The 19,275-nt window shown below is 57.6% G+C and overlaps 6 protein-coding genes across 6 annotated transcripts; 3 read left to right on the top strand and 3 right to left on the bottom strand.

Annotated features, from left to right (window-relative positions):
• Positions 1 to 679: 679 nt before the first annotated feature.
• On the top strand, positions 680 to 5,854 carry BJ171DRAFT_459532 (uncharacterized protein). Its single transcript, XM_053108418.1, has 15 exons — positions 680 to 743; positions 1,040 to 1,133; positions 1,317 to 1,388; positions 1,525 to 1,945; positions 2,145 to 2,181; positions 2,328 to 2,452; positions 2,600 to 3,073; positions 3,158 to 3,438; positions 3,587 to 3,641; positions 3,713 to 3,805; positions 3,923 to 4,130; positions 4,310 to 4,407; positions 4,554 to 4,789; positions 4,934 to 5,142; positions 5,245 to 5,854. Exons 1-15 carry the CDS (start codon positions 712 to 714, stop codon positions 5,777 to 5,779), a joined length of 2,970 nt encoding a protein of 989 aa, XP_052966246.1. The 5' UTR covers positions 680 to 711; the 3' UTR covers positions 5,780 to 5,854.
• Positions 5,855 to 6,425: 571 nt separating this feature from the next.
• Positions 6,426 to 8,210, top strand: BJ171DRAFT_475152 (uncharacterized protein; the record flags this gene model as incomplete). The annotated part of the gene is made up of 2 exons (XM_053108770.1): positions 6,426 to 6,932; positions 7,092 to 8,210. 2 exons carry the CDS (start codon positions 6,426 to 6,428, stop codon positions 8,208 to 8,210), a joined length of 1,626 nt encoding a protein of 541 aa, XP_052966245.1.
• A 559-nt stretch (positions 8,211 to 8,769) lies between these two features.
• On the bottom strand, positions 8,770 to 13,780 carry BJ171DRAFT_119722 (uncharacterized protein). Its single transcript, XM_053105541.1, has 7 exons — positions 13,195 to 13,780; positions 12,216 to 12,588; positions 11,989 to 12,020; positions 11,608 to 11,793; positions 11,349 to 11,466; positions 9,248 to 11,172; positions 8,770 to 8,940 (listed from the first exon to the last, which is right to left on the bottom strand). The coding sequence occupies exons 1-7, from the start codon at positions 13,387 to 13,389 to the stop codon at positions 8,896 to 8,898; spliced, it is 2,874 nt and encodes a 957-aa protein (XP_052966244.1). The 5' UTR covers positions 13,390 to 13,780; the 3' UTR covers positions 8,770 to 8,895.
• Positions 13,781 to 14,256: 476 nt separating this feature from the next.
• Positions 14,257 to 14,910, bottom strand: BJ171DRAFT_599347 (uncharacterized protein). The gene is made up of 3 exons (XM_053114923.1): positions 14,841 to 14,910; positions 14,638 to 14,740; positions 14,257 to 14,546 (listed from the first exon to the last, which is right to left on the bottom strand). Exons 1-3 carry the CDS (start codon positions 14,856 to 14,858, stop codon positions 14,371 to 14,373), a joined length of 297 nt encoding a protein of 98 aa, XP_052966243.1. The 5' UTR covers positions 14,859 to 14,910; the 3' UTR covers positions 14,257 to 14,370.
• Positions 14,911 to 15,001: 91 nt separating this feature from the next.
• Positions 15,002 to 16,444, top strand: BJ171DRAFT_506283 (tRNAHis guanylyltransferase-domain-containing protein). The gene is made up of 3 exons (XM_053111121.1): positions 15,002 to 15,182; positions 15,343 to 15,780; positions 15,987 to 16,444. The coding sequence occupies exons 1-3, from the start codon at positions 15,153 to 15,155 to the stop codon at positions 16,305 to 16,307; spliced, it is 789 nt and encodes a 262-aa protein (XP_052966242.1). The 5' UTR covers positions 15,002 to 15,152; the 3' UTR covers positions 16,308 to 16,444.
• A 40-nt stretch (positions 16,445 to 16,484) lies between these two features.
• On the bottom strand, positions 16,485 to 18,743 carry BJ171DRAFT_599345 (uncharacterized protein; the record flags this gene model as incomplete). The annotated part of the gene is made up of 6 exons (XM_053114922.1): positions 16,485 to 16,860; positions 16,982 to 17,105; positions 17,210 to 17,380; positions 17,524 to 17,753; positions 17,876 to 18,046; positions 18,234 to 18,743. The coding sequence occupies 6 exons, from the start codon at positions 18,741 to 18,743 to the stop codon at positions 16,753 to 16,755; spliced, it is 1,314 nt and encodes a 437-aa protein (XP_052966241.1). The 3' UTR covers positions 16,485 to 16,752.
• Positions 18,744 to 19,275: the final 532 nt, after the last annotated feature.

Here is a 19,275-nt window from a genome sequence, read left to right as displayed (position 1 = left end):
CGCAACACAGGACCAGTCTGGAACGGGTCCTGTTCAATCAGGGTGCGAATGACTGGACATGCCTGCTCGAAGAAAGTGGATCTGCGAGCTGGGACCCGGGATGGGTCATCCAGCTTGCATCCTCGGTGCCATCGATGGATGGTGCTTTTGGACACATTGAATATGGAGGCGACCTTACGCAGGCTATGGATGAGGGCGTAGCATCGCAATGCGGCGGTGCGAAAGTCGGATGTGTGGCGAATGGTCATGGTCAGCGCGCGATGGTTTTGGGTAACAAAATATTCGATCAATGGTCAAAAACCCGGGTGTCCCGTTTTTTATTGGATTGCCTGTAAAGACCATATGGCGCAGCTGTAATCATGACAACCATCTCGGAGTTTGTGGGTGAGGAGGGGTCGTTGCAATTCCCACGACCGAGCACCGAGAGCTGGGAGCCGCCACATTGCTTGCCAAGGCCAGCGCCTTGACCAGAGCCGTGACCAGAGCCGACTTACTGAATAGCTGGATCGGGACGCCCGGATGGCAGGGGCTTGCACCGGCATCCAATGTGTCCCGTCCTCCCTCCAGCGAGAGCGAGCGGGTGCGAGACGAGGGGCGATGCTCACGTGACCAAGGTGTCCAGCCGCAGCCCCCGCCCAAACCCAAGCACACCCGCACCGATTTCGATATCCTGGTCCTTCCCCAGCCTCGCCTTCTGCCGGAGACGCAGCCATGAATGCGAATCACGGTGCAAAGCCAAAGAGGTAGATGTTTGGCCACCTCCGTGAGCAGCACCACCGACACCGGCATCGATGCACATTACGCCCTGCCTGCACTCTGTCACTCGGAAGCTCGCTGCAGGATGCTGCCAAACCGGCACAGCGACATGATGGATGCGCCGACACCTTGCCGCCGGATGGGGACGTCGGTCTCCCTGGCGATATGGCGCGATGGCTGGTCGCAATGCAAGAGTGCAGCATATATCAGAATCTCTGCAATTGACTCGACCGCAGCCACGATGCAGCGTCTAACGGTGTCTGTGTCGGTGCGGCGTCCGCAGGGTGCTTTGGACACCACACAAATCCGGTCCATATGCAAACAAGTTCCTCGTCGGGGGCCAGGATCTCTGTCTCTACCAATGGAATCCAGAGGACGTAAGTCGTCCCCGCCAGCACGCTGTAATTCGAGACGAGAGAAGGACGGAATCCGGTCTCTTGCTGGTTCTATCGCCCTTCGATCCTCTCGCTACTGGGTCGTTGCCGGCTCGCTGTTGCTGGCTCGCTGTTGCTGGCTCGCTGTTGCTGGCTTGCTGTTGACGCGGATTGTCTTTCCGATAGGTTTCCGGTGCCCCTCCAAAGTATCTGGCCAAGTATGTGCCGGACAAGTCGGCGTCGGATAAATCCGTACGGGTATGTGAGCCGGCATTCTGAGGAGCGGCCGAGGCCGCGAATGCCGCTGCTCTGTGATCGAGTTGGTCTGGTCTGGTCTGGTCTGGTCTGGGAAACAGTGCTGCGAGGCTGACACCAATGTTGCTGCCCTCGAAAGTGCTTCGACTGGTCGCCGCATCAGGAGTACGAGAACATCATCGCGGTCGGCACATCTACAGGCTCGGTCGTTCTCGCCAAGATTGCTGGGCATCTGGAGAGACAAATCGTCGGCCATGGCAGCGGCCCCTCCTACAAGACTCCGGAAGGTGGCCGGAGCCGACCCGTTTCTCCGTCCGGCTCGGCTGGCTTTGTGAATGTGCGGGATTTCGCATCCCAGAAGGGCCCCTGTCGTCTGGTTGCCTTCAACCCCAACGATAAAGCCACTCTGCTTGCTGGCTTCGAGAAAACTCGAGGCGAGCCATCGTTGGTCATCTACGATCTTGAGCACGGACGAGACAAGGGTAGGGCAGAGTACGAGATGGCCCAAAGCGACCTGGCATCAACAACAAGCAATATCGCCGATACCGAGAGATCCTCAGGTCGGTCCGACTACCCACTCTTGGCGGCGATGTAGCGGTGGTGCCGCATGGATGGATGCAATTGCTGGAGATGCATCGGCGATCTACTGATGGAAAGCACTGGCCGCAAGATCCGATATCACAGCCATGTCCTCGGAGTGCTGGTGGTCAAGTCTGTGGCGGCTGTTGTATTGTCCTCACGCTTTGTCTCTGTCTTCAGAGTACACGACTTCCCGCTTGGATGGCTTTCCGAGAATGTAAGCTGCTGGACTGACCGGACAGCATTCGCTGAGCTGACCGAACTGACTGCATAGATTCATGTGGTTCAGGATCATGGGTGCGCTGATTGTGTCCAAGAAGCGGCCTCGCAGCTCATATGCATTGACTTTTTTCACGCGGCAAGCCGAGCCGACTATGCGAGCAAGGCCGTTGCCATGGAGTCTCCGACATCAGCCGCTTGGCTCTACGGCAGCAAGTCCAAAATCATCGCGGGTTATCTGCGATGGATCCGGGCGTTTGATACCAACCGTGAGTGATTAATCGCTTAGCACCGCCGCCGCCGCCGCTATCGCCATCACCATCGCCATCACCATCGCCATCACCATCGTCACGACTCAAGCAGCAGATGCCACTGCGTATCCATGTGCGTATAATCCTGATCCATCCTTCTTCCAGAGCCTGGAGCGAACTCGCAGGCAACCCAGATCATGACGATCTCCACCAAGGCTGTTTATGGCCTCGCCGCAGATCCGTTTCGAGTCGAGCGCTTTTCCTCATATGGCGAAGACGGCATCGTTCAGATCTGGGACATGCGCAAGTCCAGTGATCCGCTACTGTCAATCAAAACGGATCTCAAAGGCGGGGCCTTGCATGTGTCGTGGCTTCATTCGCGCTCGGGCCTCCTTGCGGTCGCTGGAAAGGACTCGGGGAGCATAAAAGTCTGGGATATCCAGGAAGGTATCGAAAAGGACGCCAACACCACGCCAAGCATGAGGGCCATTCAGGCCGGAAACGGCCCAAGGGACGACGATGCAAGCCAGAGCCTTTATCAGTTGGATTACGGCGGATCTCGGCAAGGCATCGAGGAGCTCAAGTCCGACGACATAGCAGACTATGACTACATTCCTGTGATCTGGAGAACAAGACAAGGTTTGCTTTGCCCGCGATAAACGTACCGAGCGTCGACGGCGATGTGGCCAATGATGGAATGATTGACGGACCTCGCTTCCTCAGTTAAAGCAAAAGGGCCGATTCTTGGATTGACATGGGTGGATGCCGGCCGAAGCAGCGAGGGCAAAAACAACTTGATCGTGATGACGACAGAAACCAGCCAGCCCGAGGCCCTTGCAGTTCCCGATCTGTTCAAGATCGCATGGTCGCCCGACAACAACCTGGCGCTGTCGAGGGGCACCATGGTGACGATCCATAACTACGCGGACAGCGAAAGAATCCGCCCGACTGAGGATATTTCGGTCACGATGCGGAAGCGGGCTCTCAAGGGCTATTCAATGGAGGTACGCGGTGCCGCTGCGTTTATCGACCCTGACTCGAGGCCGGGCAGATATCGCACCATGGCCACTGATGGTGTGGTAGGAAACCGACGTCAGTGTCTCGCTGGCAATGATAGACTGAAGCGCTCAATGGCTTGCTGCTTGGCTCCAGAAAAACGAAAGCATCGTCGACAATGAGCTGAAGGACATGTGGAGCTGGGTTTCAGGTAAGTTTGCACTTCCTCACCACAGACGAGGAGGCATATCATCGCTGATACGTATACCCCTTCTGCTCTAGGAATGAAGCGTGCCGCTGCCTCGAATGTCGTCCGAGCCAAACAACGCAGCTACTCGTTTCTTGGTGTCCAGTCTGTCGTCGAAGACATCAAAGGTAGAAGTGCGCTGGCGAACAGCGTGCTCACGTATGATGATCGGTACAGCATCTTTGGCAACAGTGCCATCGTGAATGCTCGCTCCACAACTGATCAATTCTTATTGTGCCATCAAGCTGAGAGCCCGGACGCTGCCCTGCTTTCCAGATCGCGCACTTCGTCGCCGACGCGATCGGGCTCAGAGACCCAAGCGCCGCTGCCCGGGCAGTCAATCCGTCTCTCGGAGCTGCGGCTTCTTGCATTGTCCATCTCAAGCCTCGAGTCGACACCGTCGCATCAGATTCCGCCGTTCGATACACAAGAGCTCCAGAGTCGCTTGGAAAGGTACCTTCTCACCCCCCCCCGCAACCTCCCTGTCGCTGCTCGTGTGTTGCCCTTTGATCCCTCTGGAGCTGCAGGCTCGTTTTCATCCATGGCGATCTGGCCGGGCTAACCAATGGCGCTTTCTTTTGGCAAACTTCCTCCCTGGGCGACCCCGCCTCGCCTCCGTGTCTCTGCCGCAGTCTCGAGGCGAATAAGGAGTATGAAAAGGCGGCTGGCTTGGCGTTCTTCTACGGATCGGGCGTCCACCGAGCTGTACAGGCTCTCGACAAAAGCTCAGGTATCGGCATGGACAAGGAATCACCATGGGTGAATCGCTAATTCAAATGGACGCAGGAATAGGACGGATTTACGCTGCGAGACGATGTGGGCTGCATCCTTGGCAACGCTCGCGGTAGCTCTAACCATTCACTGACTTGTGCGCAGAGGAACGACTCAAGTTTGCTGCTGCAACGCTGTCAAGCTACAGTAGCATGCCTCACCAAGGTCTGATGTGGCAGACCATCTGCACAACGCTAAGCAAGGATCTGCAGAACCCATATCTGAAGGCCATCTTTGCCTTCATCACATATGGCAAATGGGAGTATGTGATTGGGCCAGACTGCAAGCTGTCCTTGCGCGATCGACTGGGCATTGCCCTCCGATACTTGACCGATGCCGAGGTATGTGTTCGGGCATCGCATGACTTGATCCGATCCAGTCATTCAGACGAATTGTCACGAGCTGTCGTTGAGGCTTGACGGGCGCTCAAACATGGCAACCACTCGCCCTGGGTCGTGCGACTGACTGACTCTCGTTTTGCTCAGTTGTTTACGTACATCGAACGGGAGACCCAGGCAGCGATCGTCAACGGGGCGCTCGAAGGGCTCATGCTGACAGGCCTGACCAACAAAAGCATTGATTTGTTCGAGAGCTACATCAACAAGACCGGCGATATCCAAACGGCGGCGCTGGTACTGGCGCATCTTCCTCAGCAACAGCCCGCTGACGAGCGCGTTGCAGTATGGATCGAGACGTAAGCACTCGTTCCCTCCGAGTCGGTGCACTGCATTCGTGGGTGAAAACCATCTACAAGGCCTCGGCGCCGGCATCGCTGACATCTGGAACCCGCACACAGATACCGATTGTTGCTGGATCGATGGGAGCTCTACACGCCACGAGCCCATTTTGATATCGATCGAAATGCATGGCGCCGAGCGGCCGACGCCAGCCTCAGTGAAAACTCGGACTCGGGCCTTCCCCAAGTCTTCATTCGCTGTGGATACTGCGGAGTGTCGATTGCGAGAAACAATCATCCACCCCAGAGACGAGGCGAGATGGGCTTTGTCCCCAGCATTATCATGGGCCATCAGAAGCCCAAGGTTACCATCTGCGCAAGCTGCCGAAACTTCCTTCCTCGGTGTGCGCTCTGCCACATGCACCTCGGTACCGCCGGTGACAGCCACGCTGGCAGCGGTCCGATTGCCCTGGGCGGCAGCGCCGGAATCGTTGACAGCAAATACTCGGACCCGTCTCGATTGTCGACTTGGTTTACATGGTGCCAGAGCTGCCGGCATGGAGGGCATCTTGGGCACATGTCCGACTGGTTCTCCAAGCACACAGAGTGTCCCATCTCGGACTGCAAATGCCAGTGCAAAAACCTTCAATTGTAGAGACGCAACTGCAACGTCGCCTGCATGATGTAGCAATAGATGTGGATGGCTAGGGTCTCAGGAGAGGATGTGTCGCCGAAATCTGTGGTGGCGATCGATGTGGGTACTGCAGGCATGTTCTGGACTGCATCGAAACACCGGCGATGGTGGGTGTACTTGGGCCAGAGCCGTTGGCCATCGGTCAAATCAGGCTTCCCGTTTCGCTTTGCGGTCGCTGCAAACCGAGCCGAGGAAGGTTCTCTGGGCGGGCCCCAATCACACCCGTCACAACCCCAGCTATCGATCAGCGGCCTGTCTGTCTGTCCATCCGTCTGTCTGTCTGCCTGCCTGCCATCGACGTATCGGACTTGAAGCTAGAGACCCTGGCTTGAGCAGTTATCGACCGCACAACCGCCAGCATCCCGTCTCGATTCCCACCAACCAACCGTCCTAGTAACAGCAGGCCAGGCCCGTCGCCGCATCTGCTCCTTCTCTGGCATTTCTTTCGTCAGGCCATCCTGTGGATTCCAGCGCCAACAGCAACAACGGCCATTAGCGAGCAGGTCACAGATATCCCCGCTTCGCATCATCGACTGTGTGGCATCGCAACTGCCTTCGGTCGCCACCCAAACTCGACGTCAGCCCCAGAGCAAATATCCGATGCGCGATGGCATCCGCAGCCGACCAGCGGCCGCAGCTCCGAAAGCAAATTTCGAGAAGTAGCGCCGATAGAGCCGGGGCAGAGAGCGAGTGGCAGCAAATGATTCAAAAGAAAGCATCGGCGAGTGTGCACACACCCCCGCCCGCAACGTCGGCTGCGGTCCAGGAGAAGCTCGGGGCCATATCTCGGACGCAGAGCCGAGAAATCCTGGCTGCCTCATCGTCGGCAGGCAGCCGACGGAGCTCGCTGGTACTGGCGGCGATGGACGAGATGGTCCAGCAGGTGATTCAGAGCAGCCGGCCAAATGCAGGCGCCAAGTCGAGAGACAACCGATCCTCCAGAGGGTCTTCGCAGCACAGCTTCGCCAAATCCACTCTGTCTCAGAGCATTACGATCGAAGGGGTCAGCACAAACGTCAGGAAGAGCGTCATCTCCATCGCTGAGAGCATTCGCGGGTTCTTCTCGGTGCCTATAGGACAGGAAACAGCCAAGTCTTCGGCATTTTCACTTCAGGTGAGTCGCTGCGGCAGAGTTGAGGGCGATCAGTCCGAGCCAGTCCTGCACAACAACGGCCAAGACCAACAGCCGTCATGAGGATTTGCATGAGGACAGCCGAGCAAAGGTCTGTAAACTGCAATCGATGCTCGCCCTTGACGACCTTGCAATCCGCAGATTACCCAAACCCCAGATGTCTTTGGATTCAGCCAAAGCAGCCTGGCATCGTTCCAGCGGAGGTCGCAGCACTCGACAACAACCTCGGCACAGCAGAGCGTCTGGAGCGTCGCAGCAGCCAAGACCATGACCTCGAGCCACTCGCTTGCCGCCGACAGCGTCCAGGGCAACTCGAGGTCCTGGAGCCGGAGTCCCACGACCTCGATCATGAACGAACCCATGTCCGGGCGGCTTCTTGGCGATGCCCTCGAGGAGACCAGCCTGACACGGACGTCGTCGGTCGGTCGAGAGCGATCGCATTCGGTGGACCAGCCAGTCGAAGGACAGCGCCCCCGCAGAAGATCCCAGGCCTCGTCGCAGGACAACATCTCGGTCTCGCGAGCACCAAAGTCCAGGGATGTGGCCACACGATCGTCGTCGCTGGCCGGCGTGAGCAAGGGCTATCGATACACACGGAGCCCCTCGACCAACAGCAGCGAGGAGAGCCTCGGAAGCTCGCTGCAAAGCTCGCTGCAAAGCTCGATATTCGACAGCAACGGATCGATGCGGCCTGGCTCGGCTGATCATCTCTCAGGACAGCAATGCTCCAACCAGCAGCACTTTAACCACCCGCGCCAGTCAACGTCAAAGTCGTCGCCGTCGGGAACCCAAAAGCGAGGCAGCTACACCCCGCACGTACGGCACTCCAGCGACTCGGTCATGTCGAGGCAGAGCTCCGTGAGCTTGTCTGGCACCAAACGGTACTACAGCAAGTATGAGGACTCGGACGTTCGCCGCGGCTCCAAGCTCCGGACGGAAGTCAAGTCCGACTCGGGGTCAAGCTCGGCAATCCATCTCGAAATCGAGGATCCAAACGGCGAGGTTTTGCAGCAGTACCAGGAACTGCAGAAGCAATATCTGGATCTACAGATGCAGTACAAGGAGCTACAGAAGGAACTGCATGTGCAAGAGACAGATGCGCCTCCCCCCGAGAAACCTCCGGCCCTCCAGCGGCTCAAGTGTAAAATCAAGACCTTTTGGAAAAAGTACTTTGCCAAGCCCAGCGCTGTCGGGGCGGCACCGAAACCAGGGGCTGCGGAAAGAAACCCTCCATACGGAGCCAACACAAACATGCACTAGCCATCGTGCACCGAGTTCGATAATGTCTGCGTCAGGCCGGAGTCGCCCGGAATAATATATTCTATCGACAAAGCTGCAAGCACCGCGGCACAGAGACACGGATATCGCGAGTATGGCAGATGATAGTGGTGGCTGAGGATGACAGATGGTCATATGTATTCGGGCGCGGCCATCGATTCCAAGGACGGGCGCCTCAGTTGGTTGCTGCAAGCGCTGTGGGCGAGCACAGCATGGAAAGAGAACGAGAGAGCGAAAAAGGAGCCCACACAACCGAGCAGTGAGGTCGCGAACACAGGAAACGTACGGACAGAGGGAGGCCATCGGCACGATTGAGATACATACACGTCTAAACTTGAGCGGGGAGCAACGAACGGAAAAGGAAGGAAGGAAGAAAGAAAGAAAAAATCAACGAGCGGCAAAAGAACGCGAGTAAAAGAAGAAGAAGCAAGGAGAGTTGACTACAGATATAGAATCACAAAAGACCACGGGCGGGGAGGGTGTTGTCAAGTTTAGCGACACGCAAGACACGAGAGGGCCAGACGACTCGGTTGGAAGCAAGTGCATTTGGCCGAGCGAGGAGAAACAAAAGAGAAGAGTCTGAAGGATAGACAGGATGTCGGCTACGAGACAGTCCACGGGGTGCGCGGTCGAGCGTTAGTACATGGCCTGCATGGCACTTGGTCGGCTATAGGTGGGCATTGTCCAGAATCTTGGTGCAGACGCGCTTGTACTGATTCCGCAAATGCGTGCATGAGGTTGGGTTGGATTGTGTTGGCATTGGGGGCAAAGAAGGGTCAAGCGTGGCGTATGGATCAAGGGCAAGTGGATCAAGTACCAAGACCGATTGTGTGTGTGGGCCAGCAGAAAGAGCGTTGGTCGCCAATGTCAGTATCTCGTAAGTCAACCTCGCGCTTCCATGACCGCACGGATGCTATGCCTGCGCTTCCGCTTTGCATAGCCCCATCCACACGCTCACGTTCTGGCCACAACAGGATAGGGCTGGCGACCGAGATATACTTGCAGCGACAGATACGTACCAGCCATGCATCACCCGATATTCTGCGGAACTGCACGCCGTGCAGATTGACCCACATCATCTTCACGATGATGACCTCAAAGTGAATCGGTCGGACATTCGACGTGGCCGCTGCCGCGCTAGTGCTGGACGAGCCCTGCGCAAGACCGACGCTGCCGCCGCTACCGGAGAAGTCGAGTTGGTTGAGCGGACTGCGAGCAGAGCGGAATGTGCTGTTCTCGTTGGAGGACGAAAGAGATCGGCCGTGGCCCCGGCGCGGCTCGGTTGGCTCGCGATTGATCGGCGGGAGGATATCTCCAACCAGCCCTGCGCTGGCGGGAGGGGTTTCATCTGCGTCGCGGCCGGTCGTGGCGTCAAACGAGATGCTGTTGCCGGCGCTTCCCTTGATTTTGTTCTTGAGGAACGTCAGGGGCGCAAACTTGCCTTGGAGAGGACCAGCGCCGCTGGCGGTGGTGGTGCTGATGCCAACGGCATTGCTGTTGCCATTGGATGTGTTGCTGGCGCTGCCCTCGACGGCGCCCGCCACGCCGCCAGGCTGGCCATCTGCGGCATCAAAGAGCCCTGTCACCGAGGGCAGATACTCGCACTCGAAGCCACCAGAGTACTCTTGCACAATAATGCCCATGCGGTTGAGGGCTTGGAGCAAGCACTCGCGGATGACCTTGGGGCTCTTGGTCGAGGTATTCATGACGGAGAACAGCCCCTTGAGCGAGATGGTGGTGACGTGGTCGTCGGCGCGGCCCTTGCGGCCCTGCAGAGTGCCAAACTTGCCATACGAGTACTCCTCGTCTGCAGCGCCCGAGAGTTCCGGCGGGACGTCGGGATAGACCTTGGAGCCATCGTCCTCATCTTGTGTGCGGGTCGAGGTCATGGTGTTGGTTTTGTCGGTGAAGGTGATGGCTGTTGGGCGCTGGGCACGGTGGTCAAACGGCGCGGCCGAGGCGGGGGGCATCTCCATGTCAAAGATGCCTCTCTCGCCATGACCGGGATCGCCGGTCTGGAGTTGCTGTGTCTGAATTGGTGCAGGATGAGCAGACTGGCCACCCTGAATCGATTTTTTCCCGCCGCTGACGGCAGCCCGCCAAAAGTCCGAGAAGGCGTTGCCCTGGCCGATGCTCTCGGCACCATCCTCCTTGAGTACCCGCTCCGAAGTCGATCGAGTTTGGAGCTTAGGGTGCCACGACTTTGCCAGCTGGGCGGCAGCCGGCTCTGTGCCATCCTCGGTGGCAATGTGCGGCTTGCTTCTGATGGCGATACTGAGGCGCCGGACAGCATTGCCAAAGGAGCTGGAGTGGGTGATCGACATGCCTTGGGAGGTCAGGGGAGAGGGGGGCTCGGGGATCTCAGACTTGTCGCCCCGACCGGGGATCGGGGTGGCATTGGACTTGGTGCGACCCTCCATGACAACGACGTTCGGGTGGTTCTTGGAGGTGGTGCTAGCGCGCAGGACGTTGCCGGTGCTGGCTTGGCGTTTGACAACACCCGGGATGGCAAAGGTCCGACTCTCAGAGTCCTGCACACGCGTATCGATCCGAAGCTGTGGGTAGGCGCTCTGGAGCTGCCCACGGGGAATTCCGGCCCGCTCACGGGCCATGCGCTCCTCGACGAGGTGGTAAATGCTGATGAGAGGCGAGTCCGGACCAGCGAACCGTCCCCCCATCAGATTTCGGGTCAGCGGAAGGCCTTCGCCTTGATGGAGCCGCATGAGCTGGTCGTGGACATCTTGGTCGCTTCCAAATTCAAATCCCTTCATGCGCTTGATCACCTCCATGTCAAATGGGGGGGTGAGCGGCAGACGATCGGGGATAAGGTTGCTGACGATCTCGTCCATGCCCTTGGTCATCCAGGGGTGGTTCTTGATTTCCTGCATGGTCGCTCGCTGCACAGGATTGACCGTAAGCATTCGGCTGATGATGCGCTTGCAGTCTGTTGACCACCAAGCGATGCGTTGGGTGGGAAGGGATGGCGTGTCAAAGAGACGGCTGAATCAGTATGAGCTCAACTCGAAGAAAGAGCCGCCCGAGATTCGTCGAGCATCTGACGGCCGGAGCTTAGTCGCCAACACCTCGCCTCTGCATATACTCAAAGGGGTGATCACCTACCGTTCGAAAGGTGGGAGGGATACTCGACGTTGCCAGCCTTGATCTTTGCATGGAGCACGGGCATGCTGGTGTCGTCAAAGGGCACCTTTCCACAGACCAAGACATAGAGGATGACGCCCTGAGCGAACAGTAATGGGTTACAGGCATTAGGACACGTCGCCGTTGAAAAGCAGGCCCGATCGATACACGATCAAACGACAGGCGGGTGCAGCTGGCCGGCCCTGAGTGCCCTATACCAACCACCCGGACAACGCCTTACCATGCTCCAGATGTCGACTTCGGGGCCAACGTAGATCTTGGCACTGAGCAGCTCGGGCGCCGCAAAATACAGACTTCCGCAGAAGGTCGAGAGGTGCGCATGCGGAGACCACAGGTTCGAGAGGCCAAAGTCAATCAGCTTGATCATGCCTGAGCGATCGATCAGAATATTTTCGATTTTGAGATCCTGGAAGATGGAAGGCCATTTGGTCAGCCAATGGCGTGAATAGCGAGCATTAGTAAACGAAGGGGTTGAAGTGGATAAGACAGGAAAATCGATGTGCGCCGAGACTGGGGGCTTGATCAGGAGGTAAGAAAGCGATCCAGCTGAACCATGAAACAGCGAATCCAGGTCGATGGGGAGGGACTCAGTGACACTCACTCGATGGACGATCGAGTTTTGATGGCAATAGTCTTTGTAGCGACCGGACATTCAACCGAATGGAGACAGCGGCCAAAGCAGGGAGGATGCATATCAGTATCAGATGAGTGGCCAAAGTGGGCCGCAGTCTGGACCAGGGACGCTCGCCAGGTTTTCTGATTCGACCACAAGCACCCGCGCCAATGATGGCAAAGGGAGACAAACAGCAAACGCATCTTGGAACATACCGACGGCGGACACAATCTGGGTCATGAACTTCCGAGCGAGCTTTTCCTTCAGCTTTCCATGTGAAATGATGTAGTCCAGCATCTGGCCGCCGTTGACGTTCTCAAAGAAGAGGTAGTAGAAGCCATCGTAGACGATAAAGTCGTAGAGAGCACAGATGTGAGGGTGGTCGAGGAGGAGCATGATGGCAGCCTCACGGATGATGCGGATCTCCTTGTAGCCCTCGGTTTTGGATGAGCTCTTGGACGCCGATTTGGACTCGTACTCCTTGCCACACAACGCCAGGAGATCGCGGATGGAGTGGGTCGGCCCAACAAAGGTGGTATCGGGGATGGGCACGGCGCCAGGAGGACGGGGCACGATCTTGCACGCATACTGGGGTGAGATTATCGATTGTGAGAGCAGCGATGCGGACAGATTGTGGCCGGTGGTTGGGTCCAATTAGGCAGTTGACGAATTGTGTTGGGATTGTGTTAGGGGTCAAGCCGAGTGAGTTGCGTCGGTTCGAGTGATGGCCGATGTTGTCGAATCAGTCCGGTCGCCCGATCGATCGAGTCCGGTTGGAGGATCGGGTCCGAACGGAGTGCGAAGCGTCGCAGCGCCCGAGCCATCCGGTAGCGCGATGCGGGTCCAGGGCGGGAAATCGCACGTCCAGGGGCCGATCCAACCGATGTGAGCAACAAAAGCAACGGCAGACTGTCAGCAACCTGTCCGGAGAGCCAAGCAGTGGATGGAGAAGCATGGCTGGTGGCACGCACAGCAGCAGTCTCCCTGGATGCAGAGCTTTGGCGTGGCGGAACGCACTCGGGAAGCGCTGTAAGCACTACCCGCGGCGAGCTCTCCGTCAGCAAACGATCCGGACGCATGACGATGAAGAGCAAAGTCATGGAATCTGCGGACATTGGCAGATGACGAGGCTGCTGGAAGCAGAGCGTGGCGGGGGGGGGGCTGCAGAGTCAGCGAGACAACGGATTTTGGTACCTTTGCGCCGGTTTCGGAGTGTACAGCGAGCTTGACCTTGCCCATGCTGCCTTGGCCAAGGGTTTTTGTGAGGCGATAGGCCCCGATGACCTTGCGAGGCCGGTGCTCGCTGCGATGCGCCGAGGAAGATTGCGCCGCTGGATCATTCTGGGGCTGCGACGGGAGCGGGACGGGCTGCTCTGCGTGGTCGATCATTCCTCAGGAAGGGTTGGAGGAGACAGGAGACGGGAGAGCGGCAGAGAGATAGAGAGGGCCCTGAAAAACGACAGCAAACAGCTCTGATAAGAACGGATGGTAGTGTCGCCGAGACAGGAGCGATTCGGGTGCAAGTAAGGAGACTTGCGCCGACCAAAGGTCCGGAGAGATGGGCAAACGACGACGAGCGTGGTCGAGGCACCGACAGCCGAGGCAGGAGCCGGTGGTGAAAAGCGACGAGACACAGACGATGGACAAGAAACGCCAGAAGCAGAGCCGCCGAGCAGTAGACGGATACGACAGACACACCGACGCCGGTGGTGGCCAGACCGATGCCAGAGGGCAGATGACGGGCAGATGACGAGCAGACCCGGACAGACCTGGGAAGACCTGGGAAGACTTGGGCGTCCTGGGCTGGACTGAAGACAAGTCCCAAAGGCGGGTCAAGGGCGCCGTTCCGTGCAGCGGTTCTGTGGCAGCGCGCACCCGGCGCGGGAGGCGGGCGTGCGTCACACCGCAAGCACGCCGGCGCATTGTTGTGTCGACTGCGACTGCTGCTGGGTGCGCGCTGCCAGGGCGCGGATTGCCGCCGCGTTTGCAGTGTTCGCTGTGGCGTTGTTTGTGCGGCAGTCACGCTGACTCGCGGCTGCGCAGCCATCCAGGCCGGTCCCGTGCCTCGGCCCAGTCCGACACAAGGACGCCCGCGCAGCCGGCTGGACATTTGGCCGGGCCAATGGGAGGGGGCTGCGGCGGACGACATTGGCCAGGGACAGGGATGGAATCGAGGGGTGAAGTCGAGGAATCGATGGGACAGAGTCGAGGAATCGAGGGATGGAGTTGAGGAATCGATGGGATGGAGTTGAGGGGTGGAGGCGAGCAGGGCGTGTGTATTGTGTGCTATGATCTGGCTTTGGCGAATCTGCTTGTCGACACCGCATTCCACATCGCTGTGCTTCCAGGCTGTCCCTCCCAAAGACTTCCTCAGCTGAAATCCAGCAGGAGCTGGGGCACCACCTTGGAGAGATGCTCGGCAGTGACAGTCACCCGTCGGCTGGGCTCGCCGTGGTCGGCAGATCCCGACAATCGACCGTCCAGCGACCGGCGTGCTGGAATCGCAGGGGTCTCTTTGGCGCACTCGATGGACTGCAGAATGGCCTCTGTGGTTCGGGGCAGAACAAAACAGACGAGCAAGTCAGGCCCGGGTCGTGGTAACTGACCGACTCGAGTCTGCGATAGATGGGCACCCACCTTCAGCAAACAGCGCCAGCAGCTTGGTGCTGACGAGCAGAGCATCCTTACTGATCTTGAACTCAGTGCCGGTGCTCTCTTGGAAGATTGCCTTGACGGTCTCCTGCGGCACGCACATCATGATTATCAGCAATGACATGAGGCCACCGCTCACCCAGCGTGGGCAGTCTGTCGCCCGTCGCACCCAAAGAGCGAGCTCTCACCGGCTTGAGCGACTCCATCGGGCCGCAGGCGACAGAGTTGGTGTTTAGTGCGATGGGCGAAAGAGACGGCCGCCGAGCGAACCAAACAGCCAGGTTGGCGAAACCGCGCCCTGTGGAAACAGGCGACTCCGTTTCGACTTTGATCCGCCCATGTCTGCTCGGTCTTGATCTGCACCCGGTCTGCAATCCATCTGCCCCCCCCCCGATCGGCCTCCGCCCCAGCCTCATCATCCCATCCGGATCTCTTGCCCACAGATCATCCCCTGCCAGCCGCTATATCTTGCCGCTCCTGTCTCCGATCTCCGCTCCAGAATGGCATGCAGCAAGTTCGAGTACGTCAAGGTAACAATCGATCCTGCTTTACCGATCGATCAGCGCTTGCGGCGTGCTCGCCGGTCATGGCCTGAGGCATGCCGTCGGCACAACATGCGCACCTATGGCATGGCCCATTCTCGGACTGGCGGCTGGCGGCGACGATATGCTCTAACCAAGCTATTGCCAGGCATACGAGCGAAACGATGCGCTGCTGCCCAATACTTGGCTCGTCGTGCGGATAGACGGCCACAGCTTCCATCGCTTCACGCAATTCCACAAGTTTGCCAAGCCAAACGATGACCGGGCCCTAAAGCTCGCCAACCACTGTGCAAAGAAGGTCATGGAGGAGTTCCACGATATCGTGCTGGCGTATGGCCAGAGCGACGAGTTCAGCTTCTGTTTCTCGCGGTACTGCCAACTCTACAAGCGCCGAGAGTCAAAGATTGTCACAAATGTCGTCAGTCTATTCACGAGCAACTATGTGATGGCCTGGAAAGAGTTCTTCCCTGATCTCGAGCTGCAGTACGCCCCTTCGTTCGATGGCCGGGCCGTCTTGTATCCTACCGATCAGAACATCCGTGACTACTTCAGCTGGAGACAAGCCGACTGCCACATCAACAACCTGGTACGATTGCTGAGCTAAGGTCGCTCGCTGGGCCTCGGTCGCCGGGCTGCTGTGCCGCCGGGTCTTCCGATCTGCCAGCCGTTATCTCGGTCTGCTTGCAGCTACCCCGCCTCGCTTGACTTCCGTCTCGCCCGTCCCTCGACTAACAGCCGTTCTCCGTTCTCCGATCCGCTGCTCGACTGCCCACTCGCTCATCCGCCAACCAGTACAACACCGTCTTTTGGTGCATGGTGCTGGACCCCAACAGCCCCAAGACCGAGCGAGAGACGCAAGCCATTTTAAAAGATACCGACTCTGGTGCCAAGAACGAGATCCTCTTCCAACAGTATGGCATCAACTACAACAATCTCCCGGAGCTCTACCGGAAGGGCAGCGTGCTGCATCGAAAGCAGATCCAGTCCATCGAAGCGTCTGCCACGGATGGCTCTCCTGTTGTCCGCCGTCGCAAGGTTGTCGTCATCGAGCACTGCGACATCATTGGCGACGCATTCTGGACAGAGAACCAAATCCTCGGCGGCTCTGCGTGACGCCGGGCCGCCCCAAACTTTGCATAGTTTCCTTAAAATACATGTCCTCTGCAATCAAGTTGAATGTCTCCGGATCCGAATGTCCGCGGTCAGCCGCACCATGAACATACCAGCTTGCGACTCTTGGAATCACCGGAAACGCCGGTGATAGCGAGGTGTCAACAGATCCTTCCTCAGGATGGGCACACTCGAATACCGATGATACTCTCTGTGTGCTTTTATTTTAAGGAAAGAAGCGATATGGGCGATACACCTGCAATGGCTCGACTGAAACCTGCTCGGTGCAAGCTATCGGCCACAAGCCTTTCCCAGCGAAACCATTGCCCATGAACCAATAGGGCGATAAGCCACAGAGAGCCCGCCATTTCTGCTCGAGCCTGGTTCATTATCCTCATATCCAGGACACTCAGTATCCGGATTGCCTAGACTGCGCGGCGCAGGAGATTTACGATTCAACCTTGAGTTGGTAGCCTGGGCGTGTTGGAACCCTCGTATGGAGCCCGTTTTCGGCGATCCACTTTCTCTGCGCCTCGGTCGGATGGAGCTTTGCAAACTGCGAGCGAGACGTGAAGTTGGATCGAGTTAATCAGCAATCGCCGTTTTGATGGAGGACCAGAGTCTCTCTGGGCGCGGTCGGTCATCACAAAGACCCCCTTCAAATCTGTCTGGCCTACCGCTTGAGCATCCCTCGTGTGTGGGTTGATGTACTTGTAGCGATTCCCGTCCGAAAAGCCCGATTTGACAATCTTGTCGCACTTGAAATTGTTTGGATCGAACGACTCTCTTGGGGCGGCGAATCTGTAAGCATGCGGTGTCAGATTACGATTGGCTTTACGGCGGGAATCAAATGCTTCTGCAGACATGATCAAGATCGGAGCAACCACAGAGCCTTCGGATCATACCTCCTCCCAGACTCGGTCGAAAACCGCTCCACCGGCGCCGGTTCGGGCTCGTAAATAAACTTGGGATTGTTGCGCACTCCGCCGGTTGGCTCTTTCGACCCAATCTCGATAGGCCCTTGTCGGAGCTCTCTCGCCAAAGCCATGCTCGGGTCCGGGGCATCGTGCAGAATCCTGCTCAAGTGTGTATCGAAGCGGTGGAGATAGTCAGCTACTGCCAACAATGACAGGGATGCACTGCAGTTGCTCTCGCCCGCTCTCACCCCCCATACACACACACACTCTCTCTCTCGTAGCCGATGGTCCGAATTGCTTACCTCGAGACATTGGTGCGGGCCTGTTTGTCAACCAAGTGGACCCATCGAGTCGGGTCGTTTTTCTTGATTCGCTCAGTAATGTGTGCCGGAAACTGCGCCGGATTCAGATCCATCTCGACCCCGGGTCTGAGTTTCACGGCATCTTTGAATGTCGAGCGGGAGTATCCGCTTTCCTTCATGTGGGTTGTGTTAAAGTCTCTCCATGACGGCTCGGTAGGTCGTGGCGGTCTCTGGGAATATCCCGGATGGGAAGAGTCGACATTGCAGGAGTGAGAAAAGCACACACTCGTATGGTTGGAGGTTGTGTCTCCTCTTGTGCGGTTGCAAGGGATCGCTGCAGAGCCAGGCTTACATAGAATCGATCAAAGACCTCTCCGTTACCGAGATCCTTGATGTTGGCTTCGTCGCTGATATAGGCCGTTGCAGACGGTATGATCTTCGATTTGTTGTGGCTCGCCTCCTTGAAGTGCAAGTATGAATGCTCGTGGTGGCTTTTGGTGGTCGATCGCTTCTCGACAGGTTTCTGATGCAGTCGGTGTCAAGCAGTTAGTTCATACTTGTGTGGCTCTCTCAGTCCATTGCGGAGATGAATCAAAGGCATCGTCTGCACATATCGGAGGTAGCATCGACTCTTGATGTCCGTCGAATTATGAGAACGACAGTCCGTTCCCTCCAGTAATTGTGCAAGAGCATCGCCAAGGACAACCTACCGTTCCGTCGTCCGTGACCTTCCACTTGGGCAGCCGTGTGAATCCCGACTCGATCACCATGTTGATATTGTTGTCGCCCTCTGCGATGTAATCTCGTGGCGAGGAAGGCGATGCGAAGAAGGTCGTGTGGGTGCTGACGAACGGATTGCCGACCTGGAACTGCAGATGCGGGCCTTCGTCGACAGACTTGTTGTAGCGCACAAAGGGCACAAGGTTCTTGGTATATCCTGTCCGCTGCTTCTGCATCTGTGATGGCACCCCGCCGGGCGGATAGTATCCTCCGATGCCGCCTGCCGCCATCTTCTTGGACTGTGCGTCTCTCGGCGGCATGTTGGGAAGCGGATCGTCTGGGTGCCAAGGCTGCCCATTGTGGGTCGTAGAATACCGGGTGCAGTAGAACGAGTTGAGGTCTCGCTCTGGGCCGCCGGAGCACTTGACAACGGGGCTGGCCCCGCAGGTGTGAGCATCCGCCACCCGCCGAGAGTGACGATCGTTGACAATCTGTGACATTGTTCTGGGACTGGTATGACTATCGGCCGAGGAAAGATATCAGTGTCGCTGAGGAGCGGCCAGATGAGATAAAAGTCGCTGAAGCCAGGGACAAGCAGATCCAAATCAAGAGCTATGGGATGAGATGGGATGGGAAGTACCTTGATAGTCCTTGCGAGAGATGAGTTGGAGGGTGGGACCAAAGGGCTGTTGTGGACTCAAGACGGACTCAAGACGGACTCAAGTCTGCGATGGAGGTCTGTGAGTGTGGGATATCAGTCAAGGGTGAAACTGATCTTGAGGAGCTGCTCGAAGGACTAGATCGAATCGTTGGGGGTGAGCAGAGGGTCCGACGCAGGATAGTCGCTGTGACCGACCGCTCGCTGCCATCTGCCGGGCCGGGATACGAGGAGCCCAGAGCCTCTGCAGCAACCTCCACCCAGCAGAATCCGTGCGGAGCAGGTAAGATTGGAGAAGACGTGGCAGATGTCGTCAATGATTGGCATAATGAGAAGCAATCCTCCGTCAGATTCACAATGCCGGCAGACGAGGT

The sequence above is a fragment of the Polychytrium aggregatum genome (assembly GCF_025602895.1).
Source record: "Polychytrium aggregatum strain JEL109 chromosome Unknown BJ171scaffold_20, whole genome shotgun sequence".
Classification (NCBI taxonomy): Eukaryota; Fungi; Chytridiomycota; class Chytridiomycetes; order Polychytriales; genus Polychytrium; species Polychytrium aggregatum.
Note: the sequence above shows the minus strand (reverse complement) of the source record. Positions and strands in the feature narration are given on the sequence as shown.